The sequence below is a fragment of the Python bivittatus genome, unplaced genomic scaffold (assembly GCF_059951505.1).
Source record: "Python bivittatus isolate LINGU-HERP-01145 unplaced genomic scaffold, Pbiv_v1 ctg000260_np1212, whole genome shotgun sequence".
NCBI lineage: Eukaryota > Metazoa > Chordata > Lepidosauria > Squamata > Pythonidae > Python > Python bivittatus.
The window spans coordinates 2,276,621-2,304,572 of record NW_028277055.1 but is presented as its reverse complement, the minus strand read 5'-3'; the positions used below and the strand labels follow the sequence as shown (position 1 = coordinate 2,304,572).

Genomic DNA, 27,952 nt, shown 5'->3' with positions numbered 1-27,952 from the left:
CATATTGCCCACCCTTTTCACTGTATCTTAGAAAAATTGCTATGCAAGTCCTTGGCCTGTGTTTAAGTGAAGTTCTGTTGTTGCCCTTAATCCCTCACAAAACCTCATCAAGTCCTCATGGAACCTCTGTTTATAGCTTAAAAATTTCAATTATCTTTCACAGTCCATTCCCCCATTTTCTTGGCATAGAAGCATGGCCTGGTGAACAGTCTAGGAATTATTACTTTATTTTGGGGGGGGAGGGGAATACAGTTCCATGTCTTGAGAGCTGGGGAAAAAAAGTAACCGAGACAAATTCCAGTGTTTGGCTTTTATTGATACACAATGTAATTCCTTTCTTATAAGTTATCTAATTAAAATATTTATCTTGATAGTTACCACCAAAAAAAGTAAAATAGAAAATTATTTACAAGGGGGGAATCAACAGGCAAACGTATTACCTTTTCCTTGTAGTATGCGGGGGGGGGGAGCAGCAGCAGGGGGCCACATTTTCATATGGCTCTTTCATGTGTAGTGTGCAACTGAAAATCGCACCCATTTTAAAATATGTGGGATCCCCAATGAGAAGCAGAAGCCGAGTTGTCATACTCTGCAGCTGATTCTGTTTGTGTATCCCCCATCCATTAAAAAGGAGGTTCCAAAATGCAGTTAAGCCAGTTCATGTAACATTTGCCTGAATTTAAAGTCACATTAAATAAAATAAAAATCACCTTCCACATTAGAGAGGGATGAATGATCTGGAAGTTCCTACAACCCTTTCCATGGAAATGCTGTATAATCCAGCTTGCAGTGCTGGCGTTTCAGTTCCCAGAATCCCCCGAGACAGCACTGGGAAAGAATGTGGGAACTGATGCCTAAAACATCTGGAATATGCTAGCTTGGGTAAGCTTGCGGTACGTTATTTGAATTGTAATTTTAATGAGAAAAAGTAATCAACTAATCCAAAATATTATAGTGGAACATATCCAATGGCGTCACCCATAAACAGTACCAACAATGCAGTGGTTAACCTAGAAGTGTTGTTCTTGCTCAAGAAGGCAACAGCAACTGTGTTTAAAGGGTATCTCCCCATCGCTGACAAAATGAGCCTACAAGGCCTGTTGTTGACACAAGCTTGAAAAGTCACTCTTGCGGCTACCATCCACTACTGCTGTCACTCCACCTGGTGACAGGTTTGTGCTACAACAAAGTGTCCTGATAGCATTACCCAACCTTCCCTAGCATCTATCCTCCAGGTGTATTGGACTGGAAACCCCATAACTTGTAGCCAGCAGGGGTTAATGGGAGTTGAAGTCCAACACAACTGGGAAGTGCTGTATCAGACTGGGAATGGTGTCCTGCAGTAAACCTGCTGCAAAACAAGAATATCACAGTGCCAAGAAAGAGGCTCCAGCCAGGTAATTATTTCAAGTTCTCCAGATACTTCCTTGAATGGGAAAAGGGGCTGGGGGGAAAATCCACCAGTATTTCCAAGCTAACAGTTGGACCAACAGAGACTCCTGTAAATCTCCTTTTCCTTTCTGTGGTTGAGAATTCTTTCCTTTGGTCTACTCCTGCCACCAAATCCAATTATGAAAAGGAGAAAATACACCACGTACGACAACTGACAGAAGAATATATAAGTAACTAAGTCAAATACCACAAAATTAAGTACAGCAAAGCAAAAGGAGCATGATTTTTTTTTTTAATTCAACATCACATCATTAACTTAAAAAGCTACACAAAGTTTCTGGGGATTTTAAATCAGCTCCAAAACTGCATGAGGGAGACAGCGCCTTTTTCAAACACCATCATATAATTAAAATTTTATATGCACTTATATATTAAAAAAAAGTTGGAACTTCAAGAGACATTGTTTGTTAGACTGGACAGAGAACATCAAGAGGGTTTTCTTATCCCGCATGGCACACACTTCATAGTCCCCTCCAGCTCTACATTTATAGAAGAATTACCATTTTTAAAAGTTAGTAGGGCCTTTGTGACTGCTACTACCGTGACTAATTGGGGGTCAGCAGAAAACCCAAAGGCCAGAGTTCAGAAGGGTGGCACCAGAAGGCCATTGGGAGAACCTCTTTTTCCCCCATCCATGATATCAGGAAAAGGCCAGGTTCCTTCATAAACCTGCCTATGTCAACATTCATTCAACCATGGCACTAAGAAAACACACCATCAAGCCTTCCGAAACCAGGTCTGTCTCCCCCCCCCCACAACACACACTTATCAACATCAGCATAAATAGTATTATCAGCTCAGTGTTCCCTCCAGCACTAAAATAGCAGTAGCCAATAGAGAGTTCCCTCAAAGTCTGAGGATCAAGACAGACGGACCACTCTCAAAACTCCTTTTCCCTGGCTTTTTCTGTGTGTGAAATGTTCTTGTAGATTATTCCACAGCAGATGCTGCAGCTCCAGACCAAAACCCGCACCCTTGGCTTGGCCCATGTTCTGCGTTCTGGGGCATCCAAAACTCCTGGATGAGAGGGGTTTTGTCAATGGAGCTCTTTAAAGGATAACAGTGAATTAAAGTGCCTGTTCTGTTGTCAAAAGCCAGAAAATATTTTCTGACTAAACTGGAGGGACTGAAGAGGAAAATCTAAGGTAAGTCCTTGTTTTCAATTCAAAACAGGGAGGGGAGGGGGGAACCTATCCTCCATATCTTCTACCATCACTATTCATTTTTAAAATAAAAAACTCAGATGAATGCTTAATATTCAGATTTGTGCAAAGTGACTTTTCTTCACTTCCTGAGTTGTCCCTCGGTCCAATGTTGTGCTGCTTTTTTCCTATGAGTTTAAAATAAAGGGTAACCATTTCTTACTTTATTTTTTTTTCTTTGCCAAATGAACAGAATGACGAAAGAGACTGGCACCTCCAGATGTCCCCATACAGAATGGGAAATCAACATGTACCTGGCATAAAGGTTTTAGGCATGAGATGAACGCTTAAGAGCTGGGACTGAACAACAGAAGGGAGAAGAAAGTGATGGCTGGGGATCACTTGCCAGAGGATTGACCAAGATTCTAGAATTCCCAACAGGTCCTTCAGCAGCGGTCGCCAATCATAAAGGGCTTTCTTCATTGACAGTATCTGCAAAAAAAGATGATCTTCCAAAGTGGACACTAGGAGAGGAGATCTGGAGTCTTACACAGTGGCCGAGGGGGGACCGAAAAACACTGCAGATGGTGGAAGGCGGTACTCTTTCCATTCTGGAGTCCAGAAGAAAGAGACTGAAGAAAGAGCTATAGTTTGTGGACCTTCATGTCTCAGCCAGGTGCCAAGACTTCACATCTGCAAAATATTTGGCAGATAAAACCAGGTTATGGGAACAAAGGGAGGAACTGGAAGGTGGTTTTGAACAATACTGTGCTGTTGGTCTTAAACAGGGCTTTGGGAAACTCAAGGACTCCCCAACTCCTCCCCATTTTCCTGTAAGCACTGCTTCCATCAAAGACAAGATTTTTCCTTCGCATTCAGTGAAGCCTGGGTTCCTTTATCTTCGAGAAAATCTGTTTTTAAAAGCTTTAATAGTCTTTGCCATCATAGGTGCAATTTCTGCAAAACAGAGAAAAAGAAAGGTTACTGCATAGGAGCTGCTGCATCAAGATATACAGATGTATACAGAATACAATCCCTCTGGACTTACATTTAAAAGAAAAGGCTTCCACTCTTCATAGTTATAAATATAATGAAGGAAGTAAGCAAATTCTATTTCGCAGGTAGAAAAAATCTTTGCAAGACACACAGTCATTCAGTGGCTAGAGATTTCTTTCTCTAGGGACATAATGACTTACGTATGTACACATCACACTCATTTACACATCACTGTAATTTTGGCTGTAGTGCTGCAAGTTGCACAAAACCAGATGGTTTGCCCACCAAACCATGCCCCTGAATTAGCCCTTTATAGCAGAGGGGGAAGACTGTACGATATGATTCTGTATCGTCTAGAATAGTGTTTCTTAAACTTTTTGCTCTCAGGACCTCTTCCCACTTTTAAAAATTATGGAGGACCCCAAAACAGCTTTTGTTTGTATGGGTTATATTTATCAATATTTACTGTATCAAAAATTAAAACTGATGCATTTGTCGAATATTTATTTATTGAATCATGTAAAAATAACAATATTAAACCCATTAGATATTAACATAAAGTATTTTTCATGAAAAAGCCCTATCCCTTTTTAAACAAAAAAATAATGAGTGACATTGTTTAACATTTTTGCAAATATCTTCAATATCTGCAAATAATTTTGAATTCACAGATCCTTGAGAGGCTCTTGGGGGACCCCTAGGGGACCTCAGACCGCACTTTAAGAAACACTGGTCTAGAATGTAATTAACTGTTTAAAAAAAGAATTATAGTGACGTATAAAAATATTATTTTTCTACTGTATTGCAGAAAAACAGAGATATTTCATTGTATCATCACATTGCTTTCTTTAGTTTCATGTTAAAGTTTTGTTTTTTTAGTTTGAATTATTTCAGTCTTTTTATGCATATACCTTTTCCAAATCGTTAGCAATGGAATTAATACATTTTGTTTCCAATTGCTTTCACTAGTATTTTTCAAAAATTAAATATAAATTATAGTACAGAAATGTGTGGCTTGCCAACCATGGGTTTATGGTTTAGAATGTTCTGTAAACACACCCGATTCAATAAACCTTGGATCTTAGCTTTGCTTGTTTAATACGTTTCTTATGCAAAGCAAATAGCAACCTTCTCTTTACAAACAGGTTTGCAGCACACTTTCTCCTTCTTTCCATCTTTTTCTGTTTGAGATGCTTTAATTTGGATTACTGCACTGAAGAGGGAGCCTACGCAGCCCCTTCCAACCGTAATATTTCTTCTCCCTACCCTCCTTCCATTCTAAGGTACAGAAAAAGCATATAATACTTTAGCACTCTAATCATCAAGTGTAAACAGCCTCGCAGTGCTACCTCTGCTGTTCTAACTCAGTGGAACAACTTGGAGGTCTTGAGGAGGGGAGAAGAAATAGATTTTCTGGGCTGTATATTCCTTGATCCTCTGGCACTGCACATAAATCACAGAAAGAGGTGGAGACTGCAGAATTCAATTTCCTGAGCAATTCAGGTTTCACTGAAGAGAGAAATTCTACTTCCTGGCTCTCACAGCTTCAAAGGCAAACTTGAAAAAGCACCCAACCCACTCTGAGGTCTCAGAAGCTGACAGCAACAACTGGACTAGACAAGACAGTTTTGCCCCATGGTCGTGTGATGCACAGGAGCAGTGAACAAGCCACTCTTTAGGGAGGCTTGTTCACTGCTGTTCATTTGTCACAGAAAAAAACTGTTAGCTTCTGAGCAATTTCTATAATTCACCAGAAAATTATTTAAAGGTCACATCTCTCCTTACTAAGCAACAGTAGTATGAAGATGGCATGCTTATTCTCTCCATCCCTTCACTGAAGTATGCTACCTCAGCCTCTTCTCCAACACAACAGAAGAGCCCCAGATATAATTTCAACTCTCACAATATCCAAGAATCATGGGAGTTGAAGTCCCACAAACCCGGAGGTTGGCATGTTGGGAGAAGCCTCCACCTATAGCTTTGACACTGATCTGTGCCTTGCTACAACGTGCAGTTGCCGAAGAAAGTGGCATGGATGCCTCAGCTCACTTACTCTTCACAGGGGGCTTCCTCGGGTCGTAGGTAACTGATGAAGCGCTGCCCAAGGATGGACCTGAGTGGCCGCTGCTAGTACTGGGCCTGTCATAGGACTGTTCCTCTTCTGTGTGAACGCTACTTTTAGCTGTTGTGAAGAACACTGGTTTTATTCTGAGGAAAGAGAAGATGGTGAACGGTAAGGCTAGGACCTCTCCAGGGCAGACTCCAGAAACGTGCTCGCCCCGGGGAACCGAGGCAATTTCTGCAGCAGAGCCAGAGCTAACAGCTGGACTGTAATAGGCCCAGAAAATGAGCGTCATCCAGGAACAGTCAAAGTTGCTGGAAATGAACTACTCCTCTTCACTCAAGCACCAGGAAGTGGATCTGGAAAAATCAATTTTATTTTTTCCCCCATTGTCTGGGACCCAGTTACTCTTTCTTAGCTCACCGCCTCTTTTTAAAAGGTTGATAAACACTACCTTCTCTCAAAGAGAGTTATTTCATTACAATCGTAGGAGGATCCACAGTTGCTATACTAAAGCAGTGCTGGAAGCACAGGTGATACCTGGGGGGGTACACAGGTGTCTGATACAAGCCATATCGTATCACCCATGACGCTGCATCTCCTCCCAAAATGGATGCCGAAAGGCAGGTAAACATAGCCTCCAATATTCCTTTTCTTCGCAGCTTGTCCCTGCTCCTCCGCCCGTCAAAAAGAAGACAAAGTGAAAGCTGTCATATAAAACTTACTTGATCTTCTCTGGGACTGCTGCTCCTCCAGTCCCAAATTTTTCTTGTCTTCTCCGCACTTCCCGGGGTGGCTTGACTGTTGAGTTGACAAAAGCCATCTTAGCTACTCTGCCTAAAAGATGAGCAAAACCAAGAGAGGTCAGCCCAGAAAGTTTGAAAGGAAGACCCTTCTGATAACTGGTAGAGGAGGATGGCTAAAAAAGATCTCTCTTCTTTGGTGGAAATCCTCTTCTTCCCCATCTCTCCTAAGACATGGTGATGCCTACGATCGCTTTTGTTTCTAGCATGCAGACTTTTACAGGCTAGTTTCAGCAAAAGAGCACATCAAGTCAGACCCGCAATCTCATAAATAGGTATCACTATTCACTGGAACCACTACCATCCTCAGAATTAAAGGTACAGGGAACTCTATCCTACTTGGAATGTGCCACCTTGATAAGCCAGGTAGGGCTGCCAATTTCTCAAACGGCCACAGAGCTATTCTCTATGAGCTGATCTCTAGCAGCCCATCCTAGACCTGGCACCTTCTAGATGTGCAGGACTTCAGCTCTCTTCATTCCAAGCCAGTGCAGCCAAAGGAATGATGGGAGTCAACATCCAACATGCATGGAGGGGGCTAGAATGGGGAACGGTGATGTACAGAGATGAGCAGCAGGCAATGTTTCAGCATGAAAAACATCTTATTTTAAACAGGCCAGAACAGGCCAGACCAATTTTGAACCAGCAACTAGCAACTTTAAAGGCCATCACTGAAAGGATCTATCTGTTAGAATTGAATCAAGATAATTTGAATTTCACCTACAAGAAGACAAAGTGAAAGCTGTCATATAAAACTTACTTGATCTTCTCTGGGACTGCTGCTCCTCCAGTCCCAAATTTTAGCAGAGGCTTTCTAGAGTCATGGCTTTTTAAGACTTCAGTAGCATGTGGAATCTTTGTAAGAGCCAGTAATTCTGCATTATTTATCCTGTCCTGGTGCCGTGACACTCAAATGTTACAGGGGAAGCTGTTCCCTTCACATTATTTCTAGAGAAAGCCCTAAATTTCCACCTTCCAAATAACTGCACAAGGACTTAGAAAAGAAAGAAAGAAAAAGCCATTTTTCCCACCACCTTTCAGATTTAAAAATGAGCTGCTTTTTTTTCACCCCGTGTTATCTCAGCCCAGCACTCTACCTTTGGGTTTATTGGCGTGAGCTGAACGGATGTTTTGTGTTAGCATGAGAAGTCGCTGCTCTCGAGCGTCATGCAGACGTAAGTACATTTCCCTCCAGGACTCAAACTCATCTGGCTTCTCTTTCTTGAAATCACGCTGGCAATGATTGTGCCACAACTGATCTGTGTCTTCAATTAAAACCTAGAGGCCAAGAGCAAAGGAAAAATGAGCCTTAGGTTGGGGTACCTCAGAAAGGGTAAACAAAGAATTATTCCTCTGGCATACAAGTTCAAAACCTTTATGAGCTAAGATCTAGTTGTCCAAGGCACAATTTGACAATTGGAAGGAATACTCTCAGATTTAAAAAAAACCAGGGAAATAGTACAAAACCCCAAGTTTCTAATCCATATGTATACATAAGGAAGAACTTGCTCCTACCTTGATGTTTTGGAAGAGGAGGAAAACTGCCCTTTTTAAGAGAGCTTTTAGGCTCATTTAGATGGCAGTTATTTATAGTTTTTAACTGTTTAATTTATTATTGATTGGGGATGGATTTTATGAAGTTCTTGTTTTATCACATCTGTTGTAAGCCGCCTAAAATCAGAAGAGTAGGTGTCATATTGATTTTGGTAAATGAATGAATGAATAAATAAATAAATGAACTGGAAAATATCGCCGCACTTTTCCATTCTTCATTTTCCCAACAGTCGATCCATACACTTTTCAAAAATATTCTCAAACATACAATGACCTGGAATATCGAGCAAGAGCAACAGTCACTTAAAAGGCACACGGTCCCAGGTTCGAATGTTGCCACTGCCTTGACCTCAGTACTGACTGCAGCCATTCTTTTCAGCAACCCGAACACAACATGGGGGAGATGGGTTAGGTTACTTAATACGTTACCTTTTTGATAGGACTGCTGAATAGGATTCAGCTAGAGAGTTCATACGGAAATGGACCCCCCCCTTTTTTTTTTTGGCAAGAAATAAAAACCTTTTCTTTTAGGGCTATTCACTGAAGGGATATAGAACCAATTTTGTCAGCAAGGACCACTTTGGAAAAACAGCACTTTCTACCCTCTACGCTCTTTGGACTGGCGATAAAGGAAGCAACGTGAAGGCTTACAGAATCGCCCTCGGGGTGCACCAGAGAGCCTCCTTGGCTCTTCTTAAGAGACTTCTTTTATCACCTGCCCCCAAGTCATCTTGGTGCCATTCATCCTCATGGGGTTTAAGAAAATTAAGGGGTTACTTCATAGAGGCTTCCCATCTCTAAAGTCACTCTATCTCACTTGATCTTTATTTATACCCCAGAGGAATACTTAAGGAGAGCAACAGCTGGTGGCAAACAGGTGGCAACTTCACCAAGGTCCAATTTGATTCCCTCTGCCGAATGTGCTTGGAAAGCATACAGGGCTACTAAGAGCAGGCTTTTAAGTTACTCATTACTATTATCCTTTATGTGAGAGGCTGCCACAGAAGGAAACTTGCCAATTACCCTTTTAGCTAGTGGCTGGTCCAGACATTTACGGAGGGTGGGGACGCTGCAATGGCTTGTGCTTGCAATGCAACCCCTGCCCCCCCAACCCCAAATGCCAATTGGTCATTTAGTAGTACTGGTAACATGTAGTGCCAAGGACTTCAGAGACATTCATTCACCTTGCAGGACAGGTCAAAATGATTTTACCTGCATAGAAACAAACAGCTTCTGAAAGGCACTGCTTTTTCAAAAAGCTTCATTTTCTATGGCTGAGGATCTTCCCCATTATCTAACCACAGTGCTGTTGTTTTACTACCATCTCTTCTTATAAGAGATTGTTATGGGAGGGCATGTCTAATTATATAATGAACATTTATATTTATTATACGTTTAAGTATAATGTCCTTCAATTATCTTTCTCCTTTACATTTTCTTTTTTTGCACATTTATGTGATCTGAAGAGAAACCAGAGTATTTTTCTTAAATATACTGTTCCACAAATGGTATTGATTTTATGATTCCAGCTGTTTTTGTGTTACATCAATAGGGAGAAAGCACTGTAGTAAGTAAAATTTAGCCACTGTTCTTGACAGTGGTGCTGCAAATTGGAGCAATGTCTAATGTTAAGTCCTGAAGCAGAGGTAAGCAGAATCCTTGAAGACTAAATCACACTTATTTGAACCACTTATTGGTCTTGGTGCAGATGGTGAAGAATCATCGGTGATCAATACACCCGGTTCCCCATAGCCTCCCATCTAATAGCACTCACGTGATTGCACTCCTCAATGCGGTACAACTGCTCTGGAGTACAGCGTTCCAAGACAGGCTCGAGCACGGAATATGGGACACCACCCACTTCGTAGATTGCTGTAAGAAAAGAACAGACAGATCTTTCTCCATTTGCAAGGCACATTCTCCAAGTGGGAAACAGGTATTTGGTTTTACAGTACAGGACAGGGTAGCATTTTTTGAAAACCAAGAGGCATGGAATCAGCTAAGTAAGAATAGAAGGAGCAGCATACTTTCCAGGTAACAGAGAGAACCATGATCTTCATATAATGTCATGGGTGCAAAATATAAAACCTAAATATTAACAGATGTCCAAATCAATTGTCCCCAATCAGCTAGAGAGAAGGCAAGGAGAGACAGTGTGGCCAATCGCTTTAGGACTAAATGGCGATAATAAGCCACACAATGGATGGCTCACATAGTCTGTTTCACCCATTTGCTTAACCATGGTTTCCTGAAGGATTCATGATTGGCTGGAGTCACACAAAACATTAAATCAAAGCCATAAAAATCACCACAGGGCTTGGTACAATGGATGAGCCCAGGCTGTGAAATGGGAGAGGTTTGTTAGATCTGTTCAGACAGCAGGAGGAACGTGTGTCAGAAACATGGGGTGCAATCACCCACTCAGCGAAGCTGGGAAAGGTCACGGAAGAGACATCTAAGACAGACACAACAATAGATTCCGATGGTGATAAATGAAATAAGCCAAAGAGATTTGGGGGAGGGGGAAAGCGGAAGAGGAAAGCCCCCCCCCCCCCAATAGTTCCTATTTCTACTTGGAAGCTCTTCTTTCACGGGATCATAATAGAGATGAAATAAGAGGAAAAAATCTAGGGTAAAAACACAGCCATAACTTCTGCAAGTAAAATTAAATCTGCCATGATCATATTCAGCAGACACCAAGGTTGGATTTGGCTTAATGCTCTGGATAAGCTTTGCCACTGTGATTTTATAAATCATAGTTTGTGACTTGGCACAATACATAAACCCAGCCAGGTAGGGCAACTGCTGTATTGTAGCCTAATCACAGTGAAAGCTACATATGTTTGTTAAGCTTTGAAAGCTTTGTTAACCCCCGCCCCCAGGCCCACCGGTTATTGATTAGGAGTTATTATTCTCAGCCCCATTTCTGAGTACTGACTTTGTCCTTACTATTAGAGATTAGACTAAATCTTGTGCTATTTCAAGAACTGGCTTCTCCTGGGGCAAGTGGATTTTAGGGCAAATCTCTGTAGCGGTTGGGTTCCCACACTGTGCTAAGCTAAACATGTTATGTTGATCTCTGGATGGGCCACTGAGTGAACATAATAGTTGTGGATTGATAAGCTAGGTTTTAAAGTTTCATATATTGCAGAAAGCCAGCGAGTAACATTTATTCAACAGATCTGTTGGAATGACAGTGGCAGGGATCACGCCAAGTCTGCAAGCTAAGAGTGAACTGGCCTCATTACGGGTAATGCTCCCTAGCAGCTAAGATGAAGAACCTTCTATCTGCATCACACATATACTCAGCCATGTTTGTTAGCTTAAGTTTTCCCAACTGGAAAGATGATCTGCACTGCTGCTCTTGGTAGGGTTCTTGCTTTCTTACAAAACTAAGAGACATTTTACTTAATGCCACTGTCTCTTTCAGTAGATCCACTGAGAGTGTAGTTTATTTATTCAGCTCCACTGTTTCTGCTAACAAAACTATACACAAACCACAGCTTTACACAACGTGTGAATGAAATCCTTGTAAAGGCCAAAGAGATCTTTCCTAAGCCCAGCATTGCCTTGCAAAGGTAATGCACAGGTAGTCACAAGACAGAAGTGTTGGTGGGAAGAGACAGCTTCATTCTTTCTCTTTTCATCAGAAGCTCTTGCCTTAATTGCGCCTTCCCTGCCTCCTCCTCAGTTTCAGCCAAGGTCAGAAATTAACATGTTGGAATAGATAAGGAGTTTTGAAAGAGAACAAGTCAGGTGGATGGAGGAGCAATGAGCTGAGCAGCCCTCTAATGCAAACATTTGCTCTGCGTGGCAGATGTATTCAACACAGGGAGTCAAAAGCTGCATGCTGTCCCAGTTAAGTCCCCTGTCAAGCTATGCAGCCAACAGGACAACCAGCAGAACTCACAGTCAATATTATTGCTGAGGACCCGGATGCACTGCTCGTGAAGAGTCATCATCTTTGGAAGGTAAGCGGTTTTGGCACCCGAGTACACCTGCATCTTGGAATTCAGCCGACGTCCCGTGAAACCAGCCTCATCTTCTTCAGTTGGGGAGGAGAGTGCTGCAAGGCCACAGGAAGATAAAGCAGAGAAAAGACTCACTACCAACCAGGGTATCCAGCACAGAGGTCACAGAGGACCTGAAACATTGCTTGGAGGTCATGTCCACTGAGCTTCCCTATCTACAGCCTCATGGGAATGGCTAGGTGAGTCTTCCATCTCCAACAGTGGCCCACCAGATGATCCTGGAAAATTCCCAGTAGTTGCACTGGATACCTAGCACTTTACTGCTACCAGACATGCCTTTTATATAGCAAGTTTACACACATGCACACCCATGGCTTAGTTTGCCCAGGCCTTTTCACCGAAAACCATCACTTCCAATTCAGGGGAATAAATCCAGCTTGGGGACAGTGAACATATGCTATCTTGTGCTTTGAAAAGAAGATTTATTAGTGCTTTTAATGTGATAAAGATGATTCCTCACTGCATAAAGAAAATCTTCATGATCAAACGACTAAGATGCAGTGGGCTTGGAGGCAAAGCCCAAATCATATTCCTTCTTATCAGTTACTCAGAAAGCATCAGAGAAACTATCAACCAGCAACTGAACTATTCAATTCAGCTATTTCCTTGAATCCAAATTGGCATCTATTCTTATTATAATTATATTTATATATCAATCTTCCTCCTCCTTCCCAGGAGTAATGAGGTCTATACAAGTGAATAAAAGACAATGAAAAATTCAAAAGTTGTACCAGATTTTTGTCTGTATCACCTAACCTGCCCTCGCCCACATTTAGAAACAGTAAAAGAGACTCTCAAGTAGATTCTGCCCCAACATTACCTTTCCTCTTTGGTTGGGTGAGTGAGATCGATTCAAGCGAAGGAAGAGGGCGGTAATTTGCCTGGATTGGGGGCAAGGGGATATCAGGGAGCATCGGCACCACATCAATGAGCATCTGGAGGGGAGAAACCCCATGTTCAGTTAAGACAGCTTTGCAAAGCAGGTCCACTAAAGACATTCTAGCTCCCAAAATTGTGTCCCAGCCTCCTTTCTACACACAGCCCTGTCCCTTGTTTGTGGCACCCTGGATGGCCTAAAAGAAAAAAAAGGAGTGGAGGAAGAGACTCTTTCCATGAGCGCTGTGCATGAAAAACAACCCCTGGAACCAAATAGACTCATTAAAAAAGTTTTCACTGAACATTTTGAGTAGGCTGTACTTCAATGGAGGCAAACTCAAAACACGCTGAGTATTTTATCACTGGGAATGATGGGGGTTGAAAAAACAATCCCTGTGCCCTCTCATCTTCTGCCTAGTACTGCAAAAGTAGGGGGAGTGGTTCTCAATGCTGAGTGCTGCCCTTCAACCAATTTATAGAAAAATTGGTCTAGGGAATAATTTTAAAACTTTATTTTAAATATGTATACATTCCTATCACAAACAATGGAAATGTGTAGCTTAATATTTCTCTGCTGGGTATTTTTGATTACAGCCTGGCTGGTTTGCAAAAATGTCAGCCAGTTCTGAACTCAACAAAAAGGTAAAAGCAAATGATTCATTTCAATACAGCTCATATCAATACCATAGCAGTAATAATATACTTCTCTGCTTGTTGGTTTGGGGCTTCTCCCTAATGCAACTTCTTGAACAGTACAAAGAATTTTTTTTTTTTTTGGTGCCTACAACTTCCAGTAAGATTGCGCAATGCTGCTCACTGTCTAGAAAAGTTGTTGGCTTCTGGGTTAATTTAGTCTTGCTTCCAGATTAGCATTTGGAGAATAGAACAACCCACAAAAATCTGGAATACAGGTAGTCCCTGGATTAAGAATGCCCAGGTTACAGACAACCCATAGTTAAGAATAGAGCCTACTGTAGCAAAATTAGAGTTAAATACACAATGATTTGAGTTACATACACAATGGTTTGAGTTCATTACACAATACTACTTTATACAATATTATACAATAATACTCATCTGGCTTACATTCAAATTCGACTTAAGGACAGACCTTGGAAATGGAATTCATTCTTAAACCTGTACCCATTTTCAACTTTGGGTCTCCAGACTTTGTCAGACTACAACCGTCACTCAGAATAAATCCCACTGGCCTTAATGGATGGGACAATAGGACGGAGTCCAAGTGTATCTGGAAATCCTGATCTTTCATCAAGTTAGGCACTAAGCGAGAGACAATTCAGATGTGTGCTTTGGAGTCCTTGGGGTTCTCTGAGCTTGGTTGTTTCCTTGCAAACGTTTCGTTACCCAGCCAGGTAACATCTTCAGTGCTAGAATGGAATGGGATTTGCTCTCTGTTTATATACTGCGGCATGCCCTGCCAGTGTTGGTGGGGGTGGGGGTTTGTTTTATTTTTTTCTCTCTGGTTGTTCCTTGATTAGGGTATTGTTCACTGCTTGATTGTAAGTCTGGTGGTAATCTTGGTGTTAATCTCTGTTTATCTGGGTGATGATTGCTGGTGAGATGTTCTGGTCTTTTGTTTTCCTTTCTACTGTCTCTTTTGAATAGTGTATAGTTGTTTATGTGCCTGTTGATGGCTGCCTTGTCTGAATACCAAGCTTCCAAGAATTCCCCTGCATTTTTGGATCTAGCTTGGTCTAAGATGCTGACAGTTTCCCAGTTGAAAGTATGGTTAAGTCTGTCCATGTGTTGTGAGATTAAGGAGTTTTCATCGTGTCTTCTGACTGCTAATTGGTGTTCATGGATACGCTCTGCAAGCCTTCTGCCTGTCTGTCCTACATAGTGGTTGTTACAGTCCTTACACTGTATGTTGTAGATGACTCCTGTTTTTTCTTCTTGGGCTACTGGGTGTTTTGGTTTGCTTAAAATGTTCTGGAGGGCTTTGGTTTGTGTGCTACGGAGATGCCATGTGGTTGTAATAGTCTGTAGGCAGTTTCTGAGACGTTTCTGATGTATGGCAGTGTTATCCTTTTCATAGCTTGTGTTGGTTGTGTTGTAGTAGGTTGAGCAGTCAGGCACTTTTCGATAAAGTTGCGTGGATATCCATTTTGTTGGAAGATGTTGTATAGGTGGTCTGTTTCCTTTTTCTGCTGTTCTGGGTTGCTGCAATGCGTTTGTGCTTGTTTGAATAATGTTCTTACATAGCTCCTCTTGTTGGAGGTTGGGTTGTTACTTTGGTAATGGAGTCCTTGATTAGTGTGGGTTGTCTTCTGATAGAATTCAGACAAGGCAGCCATCAACAGGCACATAAACAACGTCTACACACTATTCAAAAGAGACAATAGAAAGGAAAACAAAAGACCAGAACATCTCCTCATCAGCAATCATCACCTAGATAAGCAGAGATTAACACCAAGATTACCACCAGACATACAATCAAGCAGTGAACAATACACTAATCAAGGAACTACCGGAGGGGAAAAAAATAAAACAAAACAAAACCCACACCAGCACTGGCAGGGCATGCCACAGTATATAATCAGAGAGCAAACCCCATTCCATTCTAGCACTGAAGAAGTTACATAGCCAGGTAATGAAACATTTGCAAGAAAACAACCAAGCTCAGGGAACCCCAAGGACTCCACAGTTCAACTCTGAGCTACACATATTCGCTTCTAGATATATGCTTTGCAGAGAGAGAGAAACTGCATTAGAAAATCTGCATAGAAGTAAAATTCCAGGTATTAAGAGTCAATTATGAAAGAATAAGTGGGAACCTATGAACCAGATAATCTAAATGAGGGATGAGCAACCATTTTTTGTCTTGGTTCCAATCTGTCATCTCCTATCAGACTACATACACTTTGTCCTCTTTGCAACTTCAAGAACATTCCTTCCTCCTGAAACCAATAAAGCTGATGTCATAGACATGCATTAACTCTGCTTTCCATAGCACTGCCTCATACACTCAACTGTTTTTCTTCGATTTATTTAAACCCTAAGCAGAGTGCTGTTCTCTTTCATAACGTGAACTTTTTAGAGGCACAAAATTCACAGCAGCCCTATCTGCGCCAAACCAACATACAGTAACAGGGGAGAAGCTAAAATTTGCAGCCTTTCCACATGAGGAGATTTCACAAGACTGCATTTCTTTGGGGAATTACTTTCCAGCATGTACTTTCTAACCCTGGGACCATCAATACCTGTCCCCATGTTACATGAAGGTCTCCCCCCACTAAGGAACTGCTTCCCTGAGCAAGTAAACAAAGTGACATCCCCATTCACTTGCACTGGGGAGAGAAATGTACCTATGTACCAGTAATGCTTGCACCTCTCTGTTGAGAAACATTTATTGGGGGATTTATTGGGGAAACAATACTTTTAATAAGTGAACATAACCTCCTAATGCAGCTACAGGTAAATATTGGGTGTGTCATTCTCACTGAGAAAAAAATTAAAAAGGCAAAGAGTTTGTAAGATATCTGCACATCAAAAAATGGAAGCTATTAAAGAGGGATGTATTTCACAAAGAGAGGGATGAGAATTTAAACATTCTCAATGGATTTCAGTGCTCAGTCTGGAAAATTCAAATAGGATTCACTTCCTACTAGATTCAGCCTTTTCCAATCTGGCACCTCCCAGAAGGATGAGACTACAACTGCTATCAACCTCAACCAGTATGGGTACAATGGATATTGATTTATAGCATATCTGAAAAGCCTCCAGTAGAGAAGACAGAACTAGTTATTAATGGGCCCAAACGTTCAGAAGTGCAGGCTGTCTTTGAAGCCTGCAGAACATTTGTCTGGCATTCATTTCAGTGTGCTAAATGGACTTCTACATCCTGTAAGCCCTGATTTGCTTAACCAATTTGCTGAAGGAACCATCATTTGCTGAGTTCAGACATCAGGCCTATTGATAAGCAATGAGTTACAAACTATGATGGCTCAGTGCACATGACACATAACACCAACACCAAATAAGCCATATTATGACAGAGTGCTGTGTGAACTGGACTACTGAAGTCCTTAATTGTACCAGTTGCCTTCACATCACTTTGCCTGAGAGAAAAGGTACCGGTGAAGCAATGGTTCCCCATTAAGACCCTTACTTTTTTTGCTTTAGATGCCGACTGCTTCTTCTCACTCGCCTGCTTGTGAGTTTTCCGGCTGGAGTCTGAGCTCTTGGCACTGGATTTGGAACCATTCTGCTTGCTATGCCCTTTGTCTTTCTCTGGGACTGGTGCTGTAGGCTTGGCCAGCTTTTTTTTCTTCTTCTGAGGCTGGTCATAACTCAGGTAGGACTCAAAGGACATGGTAGGCTGTTCGTACTCATCTTCCACTTCTCCCTCTCCAAGACTGGAAGGGGAAAAGCCTACTGTTCTTTTGTTTGGCTCAGAGACTTTGGATTTTCCCTCAGGAGTTTTTAAGCTGCTGGAACTCTTCTTCTCCCTGTTCTTATTGGACAAATCACCCTCAGGTTTCTGTTTCTCCCGATCTCCATACAAAGCCTCCAAGCTAAGTTTCATCTTTTCTGGTTTGGCTCTCTCCAAGTCATGTGCTTTTGGTTTCTTCCTATGGTCATCCAAGGTGTCCTCCAAGTCAATGTGGGGCTTCTCCTTCTTGATGCCGCTGCCATCTTTTTTCTTGTCTCGTTTGATGCTGTCCAGGGCCTTTAGCTTCTCCTTGCTGCCGCCTGACAAGGAAGCTTCATGGAGTGAAGAACCTTTGGGCAGTCTCTCTGAGCTAAATGCAGATGCCTTCTCCTCTCCCTTGGCATCTGGTCGCTGCCTCTCTTTGTGAGAAGATTTAGGCTCTTTGCTCCGACTTGAACTGGCTTTATCTTGAGAGTCACTGAAGTTCCTATTATGAGTTCCTTCTTGTCTGTCCTGAAACTGGTGGCTTTTATTCACCTTTCGGGAAAAGGATTTCTGCTCCCTCTCTTGCTCTTCAGCACGATAAAGCTCCATATATAGTTCCTGAGGACTTTCGCTGAGCTCAGGTGAGACTGCATGCCCATAGTCAGAACACTCCTGGTCAGAGGACTCTCTCCCCCATGTCCTGTCCTCTGGAATACCATAGCTTACAGCATGATGGGATTTCTCAGGGTCTGAATACCTCTTGGTCTTTTTGGTTCCATAATCTGACTCATACGACTGGCTGCAAGAAGGCTGATATGCCCCTGAGTAGACCTCTTCATCCTCTTTGGGAGACAGGTCTCGCTGTCGTTTCCGAGAGATGCTTCGGTCATAGCCCTGTTCTATAGGTTCAAGATTATGCCTTAAAAAGGAAAAACAGAAAGAATTACATTCAGTAGAGAAGCACTAAGCTCTTAATAACATTGAAACAGAATGCAGCCAACCTGTTAACTTTTGCTCCTACAGGATGCTGCTGTGTCTGATAACTCAATTTTTTAGTCTGTTTCTAGACTATATGACTATAAGCTCGTACATGTACTGTATGTCTCATCTGAGTTCCTGCATTGAGTAAGGGGGTGGACTCAATTACTAGATCTCTGTTTTTATGTGTTTCTGAAATAACCCTGCAATTAGGAAGACAAGTTTCTTTTTCCTTCACATTCTTTTATCAAAACATCTTGTTCTTTCCTTGTTTACGTTCTCTCCTGCTATTAAAGCTTTCAGGGAAGTTTGGCACATTCCACCAAGAATTGGAGCCGTATCAGGAAACAGAGCTTCAAATTGTTCTTGAGGGCAGCAGATGAACTATATGAGGATATTGTCTACCAAGAAGACACATTAGAGAGCACAGATATTACATAAACCCATTCACCGTTCTGTTTCCTGCGGAACTGGCACAAGCTTCTTCCACCTCGCTACCAAGTTCTTGGCAAAGTCCCCAACCTGTTCATGTTTTCGTAAACCGTTCACAGTCTTTCCTACTCCAGTCTCCTGCAGAAAGGAGGTAGAAAACCAGCTTTGACAATGATGCCTAGTTAACATCTGGGTTCATACAACATGCTAAGCCCAAAATAAATAAACCAATTATGGCTGAATGCAGTGTATCAGCCCAGCCGAATTGTGACTTACTGAAAGCAGTTAAGTTATGCCCTAGCAGGATATATGTGAAGCAATAAAACATTTTTCTTTATATTTATTTATTTAAGCAATTTATATGGCCACCCAACTCACTCATGGTGACTCCAGGCGGCTTACAGGAATAAAAATCCCAAATTCAAAAGCCACTACACCCACCCTACCCCCCTGGTGACAACAACACATTTACACTAGCCATTTGATGGGCTCCAGATTGACCTGGGACCCCCAGGCAAAACCATGTCTTCAGGGCCTTGCAGAAGGGCATCAAGGTGGGGGCCAGTTTTATCTCTGCAGGGAGAGAGCCACCATGGAGAAGGCCCTTCTCGGTCCCACTAGATGGACCTCCTTAATAGGGGGGACCCATAACACACCCTGCCTCCCCGATCTGGTGGGTCGGGCAGATGAAATTGGGAAAAGGCGGTCCTTCAAATAACCTGGCCCCAAGCCATGTACGGCTTTAAAGGTGATAACCAGCACCTTGAATTGGACCTGGAAGCTAATCAGCAGCCAATGCAGCTCCTGCAAGAGAGGTGACACATGTGCAAATCTAGGCTTGCACAAAACTATGCGGGCCACTGCATTCTGAACCAACTGAAGCTTTTGGATACTTTTCAAGGGCAGCTCCATGTAGAGCGCATTACAGCAGTCAAGATATTTATATATTCTGCAGGTCCTTTCTGAACTTTCCCATTTGTAATTAGGATAGAGCCATCACAACATGACAGACTTAGCTCCATCCCGGCTTAGATGATTCAAAGGATACTGTGTCAGAGTAGAAAGAGTCACCAAAAGGTCTGAAAGAAAGTAAGAACTATAGTGATCCTATATTGCTCCCAGCGATCAGTCAAGGTATCTCAGCCTCAGCCTCAAAACTGCTTCTCTGTCTCTTCAGAAAAAGACCAAGTTCATCCAAGAAGATTATTATGGCACCATGGGTTTTTTTTTGGTTTTGTTTTATAGTTATGTTTTATAGTTATTGGGTTTTACTGCTGTTGTGAGCCGCCCAGAGTTGTTTAAGATGAGCAGCCATATAAATCTTTTTAAATAAATAAAAAATAAAATCTTCAGACAGATCACCCACTTTTATTCCGATTTGCAACTTCTCGTTCAGCAGAACCTCCAACATGGACAGCAATGCTTTGAATCTCCAGTGGGACTAGGTTTCAAAATAACTCTTACCAGAAGAATGTCAATTGTGATTGGCAATTCAGAAAGCCTCTTCAAACTCTTCATCAACTGCAGAGGGAAACACAAAAGGGTTGAGAAATCAGCTCTGTAAGGAGAGCTCTTTCTTCCACAGTGGGCAAGAAGATCAGAAACCAAACTCACAGAGCTGCTAAGATGCTACGGAGGGAACAGACTTACATTTTGGGGACAAATGAAGCAAAGCAAAAATCCTATATCTGCAGCACCCCCACCCCCACTTGGTAGTCTGACCAGAGGGCTCCAGAGCTGCCAGACTCAGATCTGTTCAGAGACCCACCATCATGGTGAATCAAATGTAAGAGGAAGCTCAATTGGATCAGAGGCAGAGAATACAACTGCTGACCTGGCAAGTCTCTCCTAAGGAGGAGAATATTTCTGGATACTTTCTGTAGTTTGAAAAACTTGGGGGAATTCTCCCCATATGTATGCCTCACCCACCTTCTTCCCATCCTAGCTAAGCCCCCGTATAGCATTACTGATCAACAGAAATGTTCAACAGTGAGGAAAAAAACCCACTCTCATCTTCCCCCATGATATCAATGACATTTCATAAAAGCAGCTAATAGTTTAACAAATGGAATACAATGTCCATCAAATGGCAGCTTCCAAATTGTAATGAATTTTCTTTAAAAGTAGCCTTCCCCAATCTGGATCCATGCAGCAGGCTGAGAGGACCACTTCTGGCATCCTCAACCAGCATGACCAACAGCTGGAGATTCTGAGAGTCTCAGTTCCAAAATCTCTGGACTATGACAACTGGGGTTAAGCTGACTTACATGTACACAGAAACATTTCTGGTCTCTAAAATTAGTACTGCAGTGTTTTGATATCTTTATTCTTCTTGAAATTTAAACACTGTTGAACATGCAATCTGCATCTAATACAGGGCAAACCCAAAACATGGAGCTCAAACCCAGAACTGAGCTGAATGTGCTTTCTTCCATCCCAACAGCTCTTTTAATGCTGAAGTCTTTTTTTTTTTAAGTGTTCCATCTGAGTTTACACCAATAAAAGAAGACAAAGTACTTGGAAGGAGTCTCTGATATCTAAAGAGGACAGAGAAGTTATCTCTAGGGGCAGGGAGGAGGAGCAAAGAAGAGGCAAAGAGATTTGTGCACTGATAAATTTAGCAAAGAATCCTGATTGCATGAAATTCTTTGCCCCTTCCTCCCAACCAGCTTTTGCCAACATGGGACTTTCACACTCCATGTTGGCAGAGGGATCCTGGGAAATGTAGTTTTACCACATCCAAGCAATACATTCCTGCATGGTGTTCTACCTCAGGGTTTCTTGGAAAGCACAGTGTGCCATGTGTGAGCTCTTCCTTCAAGGAGCACTGCCTGGTGTAATTACTGAAAATATTTAGACTTTTATATCAAAGACTTAAATGTAATGATTAACAAGAATTAAAACAAACAGAACAGATACAGGATGTAGTAAAATTATCTAAAACTTCCTGGGGAAAAAATTATAAAAGTTTTAAGAAGAATGCCTAAAAATAGCCAAGGAAGTGCTGTGCATATCTCTAGAGTGGGATAGAGATATTCTATACTTGCCTGCTGTTTCTAAACATGTCTCCTCTCTTGTAGTTGTGAGGTGATCATTGGAGAAGAACAAACAGCCTAACATTTGTGGGCAGATCAGCCTGGGGAAAGGGCTGACAGGCATTTTACTATTGTTATCATCACTTAAAATGTATTTTCTCCCCTCTTTAATAGCTGTACATAAAAACTGACACACTGAGCTAAGCCATGATTTTTGTAGTTCCTAGCTGATAAATAAACCACTATAGCTGCATTCAGAAAACATGTTAAATATGCAAGTCTCTCCCCAGAGCTCGGCTACCATCACCCTTGGCAAGAAGTTCCCTTTTTCATATCAGGAGTTTGGTGTAGTCCCGGAGAATCCAGTGCAAAATTTCAACTGAGGCTAGGCAGTCTCATCCTCCTGATCAAGATCCACAGCATGTCCGTTTTAGCAACGATCAGGCAGATCCACGAATCAGCACCAATAAACCCAGAAAATAACTCTGTGCAGATTCCCCGTGTGTAATAGATTTCAACTTTGCTTTTAAATTTAAAACAATGACATGGGGATATTCCTTTAAAAAAAACCCCGCACCAACCTATGCATAAAAAAAAAAAAAAGATGCTCAGGAACAGGAATTTTGTTTACAGGCCTGGCCTGCCTTTTAGGAGTGGGGGAAAAAAGACATTTTTTCCTCCCCCACCACAAATCACTTACTTTACACAGCTACTTAAAAATATATACATTTCTTTTCTATCTTCTAAAGACATACGTCCAAAGATTTGAAAAGACTTCAAAAAGGTGGGTCAACAGATCATTTGCTTGTTCAATGAATGTGCTTTCTGGGGCAAAAATATTTCACCTGACAAGATAGCTGAGCAATCTCATTTCTTAAGCCATACATTTATAACCAATACATGAGTTGTATTTCACCAGAGTGGTTGGGTTAACTGGTGAAATGGGTGTCTTCATTTGTACAGGTTTAAGGGAGCCCTATCATCTTGAAATTTTCAAAACCAGGCTCCAAATATTGTCTATACCAATGTCTCTCAACCTTGGCAACTTTAAGATGTGTGGACTTCAATTCCCAGAATTCCCCAGCCAGCACTGAAGTCCAAGCATCTTAAAGTTGCCAAGGTTGAGAGACATTGGTCTATACCACTTCGGTGATGCTATGCTATCAACCAACCATGCTTGCGGCTCATGGAGGAGGCCAACATATACCTTGGGTGCTCCTGTTTTAAAAGAGCTGAAGCTACAAACAAGCTTTTAATAAATTGCTTTGCTAAACATTTTGGACAGTTCCAACTTTGCATCTTTCAAGTGAAATGTTCTGGGCCAAATAAAATTAATTTAATGTGTTTCCTCTGTCTCTTTTCCCTTTGCAGCCAAACTTCCTCTCTGCATTTTTCATCAAAAAGAAATATTGTCAAACAAAAGGGGAAGGAAAAGTTGTGGCGCTATCAGTATGCTATCCTTTCTAGAAAGCAGCCTAGATGCCAAAGTTCTAAGTCCTGCAAAACAAATTACTGGTACAAATTCATCTCATTCCCACCCTCAGACAACATTCTCTAACCCAGGGTTTCTCAACGTCAGCAACTTTAAGGTGTATGGACTTCAACTCCCAGAATTCCCCAGCCAGCCATGGGAATTCTGGGAGTTGAAGTCCACACATCTTAAAGTTGCTGAGGTTGAGAAACCCTACTCTAACCTACGGCTGCTCACAAATGCACTCGCCCAATCTCCACTTACAGCATTATTGGCAAAACTTTCACATACAAAGGTTTTCAGCCACTGAATGCATTTACTGCATGCCAGGGGTTCAGACGTGCATTTCTACAGGTTGGTCTCCGACATCACCAGATTCAATTAATCTTATTGATTTGTTAGATTTATATCCTGGCTTTTCATTCAGGACTCAGGGTGGTATACATTCCCCCCAACAACACCCCTGTGTGGTGATTAGGCTAGGAGAATATAACTGACCCAAAGTCCCCCAGGGAGCTTCTATGGCTGAGGGGGGATTCGAACCTGGGTCTCCCCACTTCTAGTCCAGCACCTTCACCGCTACACCAAACTGGCTGAGAGACCAGAGAGATTCTGCTCTGGCTGTGAATAAAAAGCAAGGAATGAGGCGCATGAGACAGAACTCTCTGCATAGAATTCCTGGCCAAAGAATATCAGTTCCACATCCTTTTTTCTCTTTCTGCATGACGCTGCTTCAGTTTCTTCCTCAAAAGAGCAGCCAATATTTCTGAAAACTTACTTTTAGCAGTTTCGATCATTTCTCTTAAACTCAGAATCAGAATTTCTTTCACTGTACTCTGGTGTTTGGGTTATCAACATATCAAGCTCCCTGGTGTTTGGGTTGCCTGTCTGAACTGAGACCATGATATGAAGAGTGGTTAAAGAGTACTATAGCCACAATATAAAAGCATACTTTCTATTGGTTTACTCCCCAAATCACAACCTAGCATACAAGTTATAATAACAACATGATAAATAATAACAGTAACAATAACATCATCATGAAGCTAGGTAGGGCTGACTGACCTATGACTACCTCTTCCTTCCAGTCTATAGAACAGTGTTTCTCAACCTTGGCATGGCTGGCTGGGGAATTCTGGGAGTTGTAATCCACACACCATAAAGTTGCCAAGGTTGAGAAACACTGCCATACACAGAAAGACAGAAGGTTGGGGTAGCTACAAAATGAGTCCGCTTTAACCATAGCATTTCTATTACTCCCACTCTTTTCACAACCCCTGCTGGGGAGAAAATGGGGACACCCCATCTGCAGTGTCTCAGACCCCAACCTGATCACAAAGAGATGTTTTAAATATTATCTTTACAAAAGGGGGGGAAGCTACCAGGAATCATTAGTTGAGCAGTCACTACAAAGATGGGAGAGACACCCATCAAACCGGCAAATGACCAACATAGCCCAGCTGGCTGCAGTTTGCCATGTCGTCTGGCTGCACATCTGCACATCACATCTGATTAAGAGTGTGGTGCCATCAAGGGCGCCAAAGCAGAGGGAAAGGATCCACAGATTTCACATAAAGCACAGTAAGAAATGAACGTGGCTAGGGGAAAAGGGGGCATTAGGTAGACAGAACAAGAGTCAGACAGAAAAGAGGATTTCTGGAGAGCACAAGAGCACCATCTGCTGATCACAGGCCAGGCCCATTGAAATCCACAGATGGTGCAGAAAGCTTGGGGCAGGGGGCAGAACTGGAGATGGACCAAGTTTTTCTAAGCTTTAATGATTACACGGTCTGGGACATACATGCAATCTGATGTGCTTTGTCCCTGGAAGTTCTTCCATTAGAAAACTTATGAATCAAGAAAAAAAGGATTGCAGTTTGGAGAATAAAATCTCTCCCTCCTCTTTTCTACCACAGATGAAAGTGGATGGTAGAGAAGTACAGTACAAAACTAGGGGAGGGAGGGATTATCCAGGGCAACAATACAACTTGCATACAGAATTTGGAAGCTCTTCCTGGGAAAATTATTGGAGAAAGTTTAGAAACTAGCCAGGTAAGCAATCCACACAATTCTTCAGAAACAGAGACGAATACAGAGATCCCTTTAACCAACTGGCATAGTTAACCACAGCAACAAGTTTGCCAACCATTTACACTCACCCAAAAAGCCAGAAAAACAGGAAGAGAAAACCATCTCTTCTCTACATTCCAATATATCACAGATTATCACCAACATCTCCAAGAATCACACATCCTTTATGATAAACTCCCAATGAGGAAAAAAACAAAAAAAGATTTTCTGCATTCGTCTCAATAATTGGCTAGAAGCTTCACTTCACACTTTAAGCAAAAGCCAAGATTTTCCAGAGTAAATAAACCTCTCTCCCATATACACACAGCAAATGACGCAAAAGCATACTTGTGGACAGGCGCTAATAAAAGGTAAAGGTAGTGGACGAGCTGTACTTTTCCTTTCTTTCATAACTGATTTTTGTCCTTTAATAAATTATGGCAAGTACTAGCAACATTCTTAAAGGACTATTTGCAGAAGATATATTTGTAAGTGATCACCCCAGATTTGCACTTTCAGATGATTCAAAGCATATCCAAAGTATTCTGAAGTTTGGTAGTCCCCAGGTTAAGAATGCCTGGCTTACAGACAAACCATAGTGAAGAACGGAGCCCATTGTAGCAAAATTCGAGTTAAATATACAATGGTTCGAGTTCATTACACAATACTACTTATACAGTATTATACAATAATACTGTTCCGGCTTACATACAAATTTGATTTATGGACAGACCTTGAGAACAGAACTCCTTCTTAAACTGGGGACTACCCATACACACCTCAAGGGTTCTAACGCCCAGACACCCAAAGGAATGGACCATTTGATCTTGGTTTTTCAGGTAAAGTAGTAACTCAGATTGCTTCCAACAAAACATAAAATATCAAACCCTTCAATTCCATGAAGTGCTTTTAGAAGCAATGTCTCTTTGCTTGATGATTTAAAGATGCAAAAATCTGCTCTGGAAATTCTGTGTTTTACTCAGCACTTGGTCTATCATATACCTCTTTTCTTTCCTATCCTTACATTAAGCCCATTCAACGAATAGACAACTACAAACTATTCAGAGAATGCCAAGCAATACTGATTTAAAAGGTGGAGGGGAAATCTATGAACCAAATGAAAGAGAAAATCCAGTCCTTTACCCTTTAAATTGTTCATTATTCAAAGAGCCTCCCTCTGTATCTGCTTCTCACATGTTTAGGACACAAAGGAAATCACTTAGCAGAGTTACTTCTTTGCAGATTTCTAACTTTCCTTGGGATTGTTTTCCTTACAGGTTATTAGCATAATCAAAAATACCAGGATTGCAAGGGAGGTTTCTTTCAGCAGCTGTATAGGTAAAGTGGATGCAAGCAGCTGAGATCCTGCACTAGATTGGAGTGATGTTTTTTTAAAACACTGGAGATGATTCAGAGAGCACTACCAGCATCATCTTCAAATGCTCTGCCCTTCCCTGAATATTTGGAAAAGTAGGTGGGCAGCATGCACAAGCCCCCCCCCCCCCCAAGATCTGTAAGGTTTCTCTTCTTTCCACAGAACAACATGCAGTCTTGTGGCACCTGAGACTCGCACGTTTCTACAAGCCTTTGGTGACTACAGCCCACTTGATAATGATGGTTACTATTTTTAGATTTAATTTCTATAACGCACATGCAGGCCGTTAAGGCGCCCCAGGAACCTTTGTTGGCTTGCGCCCCTCCCCCCCCAAGGACACGACCACCTCTCTGGAAGCCGTCACGCCCACCCAACTTCGCCTCAGTGCCCCAATTCATTTGGAACAGGACAGCCCCTAAAACCAGCCCCCCCTCCGGCAACACACAATGAAAATGGAGGTGGATCTCTCCCGGGTTCAAAGTTCAGTCGTTAAAATGCGTGTCCCGACTGGGGGGAGGCGAGGGGAAGACCCGGCTCTGCCCTTGGAGACCCGGCTATTCCCTGCGGCATCTGCTCTTCCCATTGAACGTCCATCCCCGATACCTACGATGTTTACACGCATCCAGCACACGCAGAGCCACCCTCAAGGGGAGGGTCGCTCGGTGGGCCTGAAAATCTCGCAGCGCTTCGCTCGCCCAGCAAGGCCCGGGGGCGCCCCACTTGCACCCTCGCTCCCCCATCCTTTGCGCCCATAGCACAACCCCTTTTGCCCCCCCCCCACCCGCTGTGCAGCCCACCTTACCCCCCAGCTAGTCTCCCTCTCTTCCTCTCAGGCCCCCCTCCCCATTTCTTCCACCCTTCGCCGTGGCCCCCAAAGGGGCCCCTGCTGGCCCCCTTCCCCACCGCTCAGGGCCACCCCAGCCGTCGTCCGGCTACCCCAGACCCGCTCTCCGTCCGCTTCACCCTTCCCTCCAGGGCCCCCTTTTACCTTTTTCGGTTCCGAACTGCCCGAGAGCCGAGACTGCAGCTTTCCGACAACTTCTAGCACCGACTCCGCCATTTTTACTCCTGGCGAGGCCTCTTCACGGCGGAAGTGGCAGCTGCTTCATCGTCTACCCAGGAGCACTTGGGCCTTCCCTCCCGAACTCCTGGGGGCTCTCGCGTCCCGTTTCGTGGCACCATGTTTGTTCCGGGCAGAGGAGGGAGGGGAGGGGAGAAGAGGCGGGGATGGAGAATAGACCAATCGGCCGTTCCCCTCGACCGCCGGTGCCGCCATTTTATAAGCTGGCAAAGGCTT

The 27,952-nt window shown here is 42.5% G+C and overlaps 1 protein-coding gene across 1 annotated transcript; it reads right to left on the bottom strand.

Moving 5' to 3' along the window:
- Positions 1-79: 79 nt before the first annotated feature.
- ELOA (elongin A) lies at positions 80-27,798 on the bottom strand. Its single transcript, XM_007430506.4, has 11 exons — positions 27,644-27,798; positions 20,169-20,225; positions 18,724-18,842; positions 17,046-18,213; positions 12,861-12,975; positions 11,920-12,075; positions 9,784-9,881; positions 7,553-7,733; positions 6,378-6,489; positions 5,644-5,798; positions 80-3,551 (listed from the first exon to the last, which is right to left on the bottom strand). The coding sequence occupies exons 1-11, from the start codon at positions 27,713-27,715 to the stop codon at positions 3,490-3,492; spliced, it is 2,295 nt and encodes a 764-aa protein (XP_007430568.1). The 5' UTR covers positions 27,716-27,798; the 3' UTR covers positions 80-3,489.
- Positions 27,799-27,952: the final 154 nt, after the last annotated feature.

What these genes read in the sequence shown, in the direction of transcription:
- ELOA (XM_007430506.4), bottom strand. Translation starts at nt 27,715, where the DNA reads ATGGCGGAGTCGGTGCTAGAAGTTGTCGGAAAGCTGCAGTCTCGGCTC. An exon ending in GCAGTCCCAGAGAAGATCAA is followed by an intron (nt 5,799 to 6,377) that starts GTAAGTTTTATA and finishes CTCTTTCCTCAG; the next exon opens with AATAAAACCAGTGTTCTTCA. An exon ending in GAGGAAGCCCCCTGTGAAGA is followed by an intron (nt 3,552 to 5,643) that starts GTAAGTGAGCTG and finishes TCTGTTTTGCAG; the next exon opens with AAATTGCACCTATGATGGCA.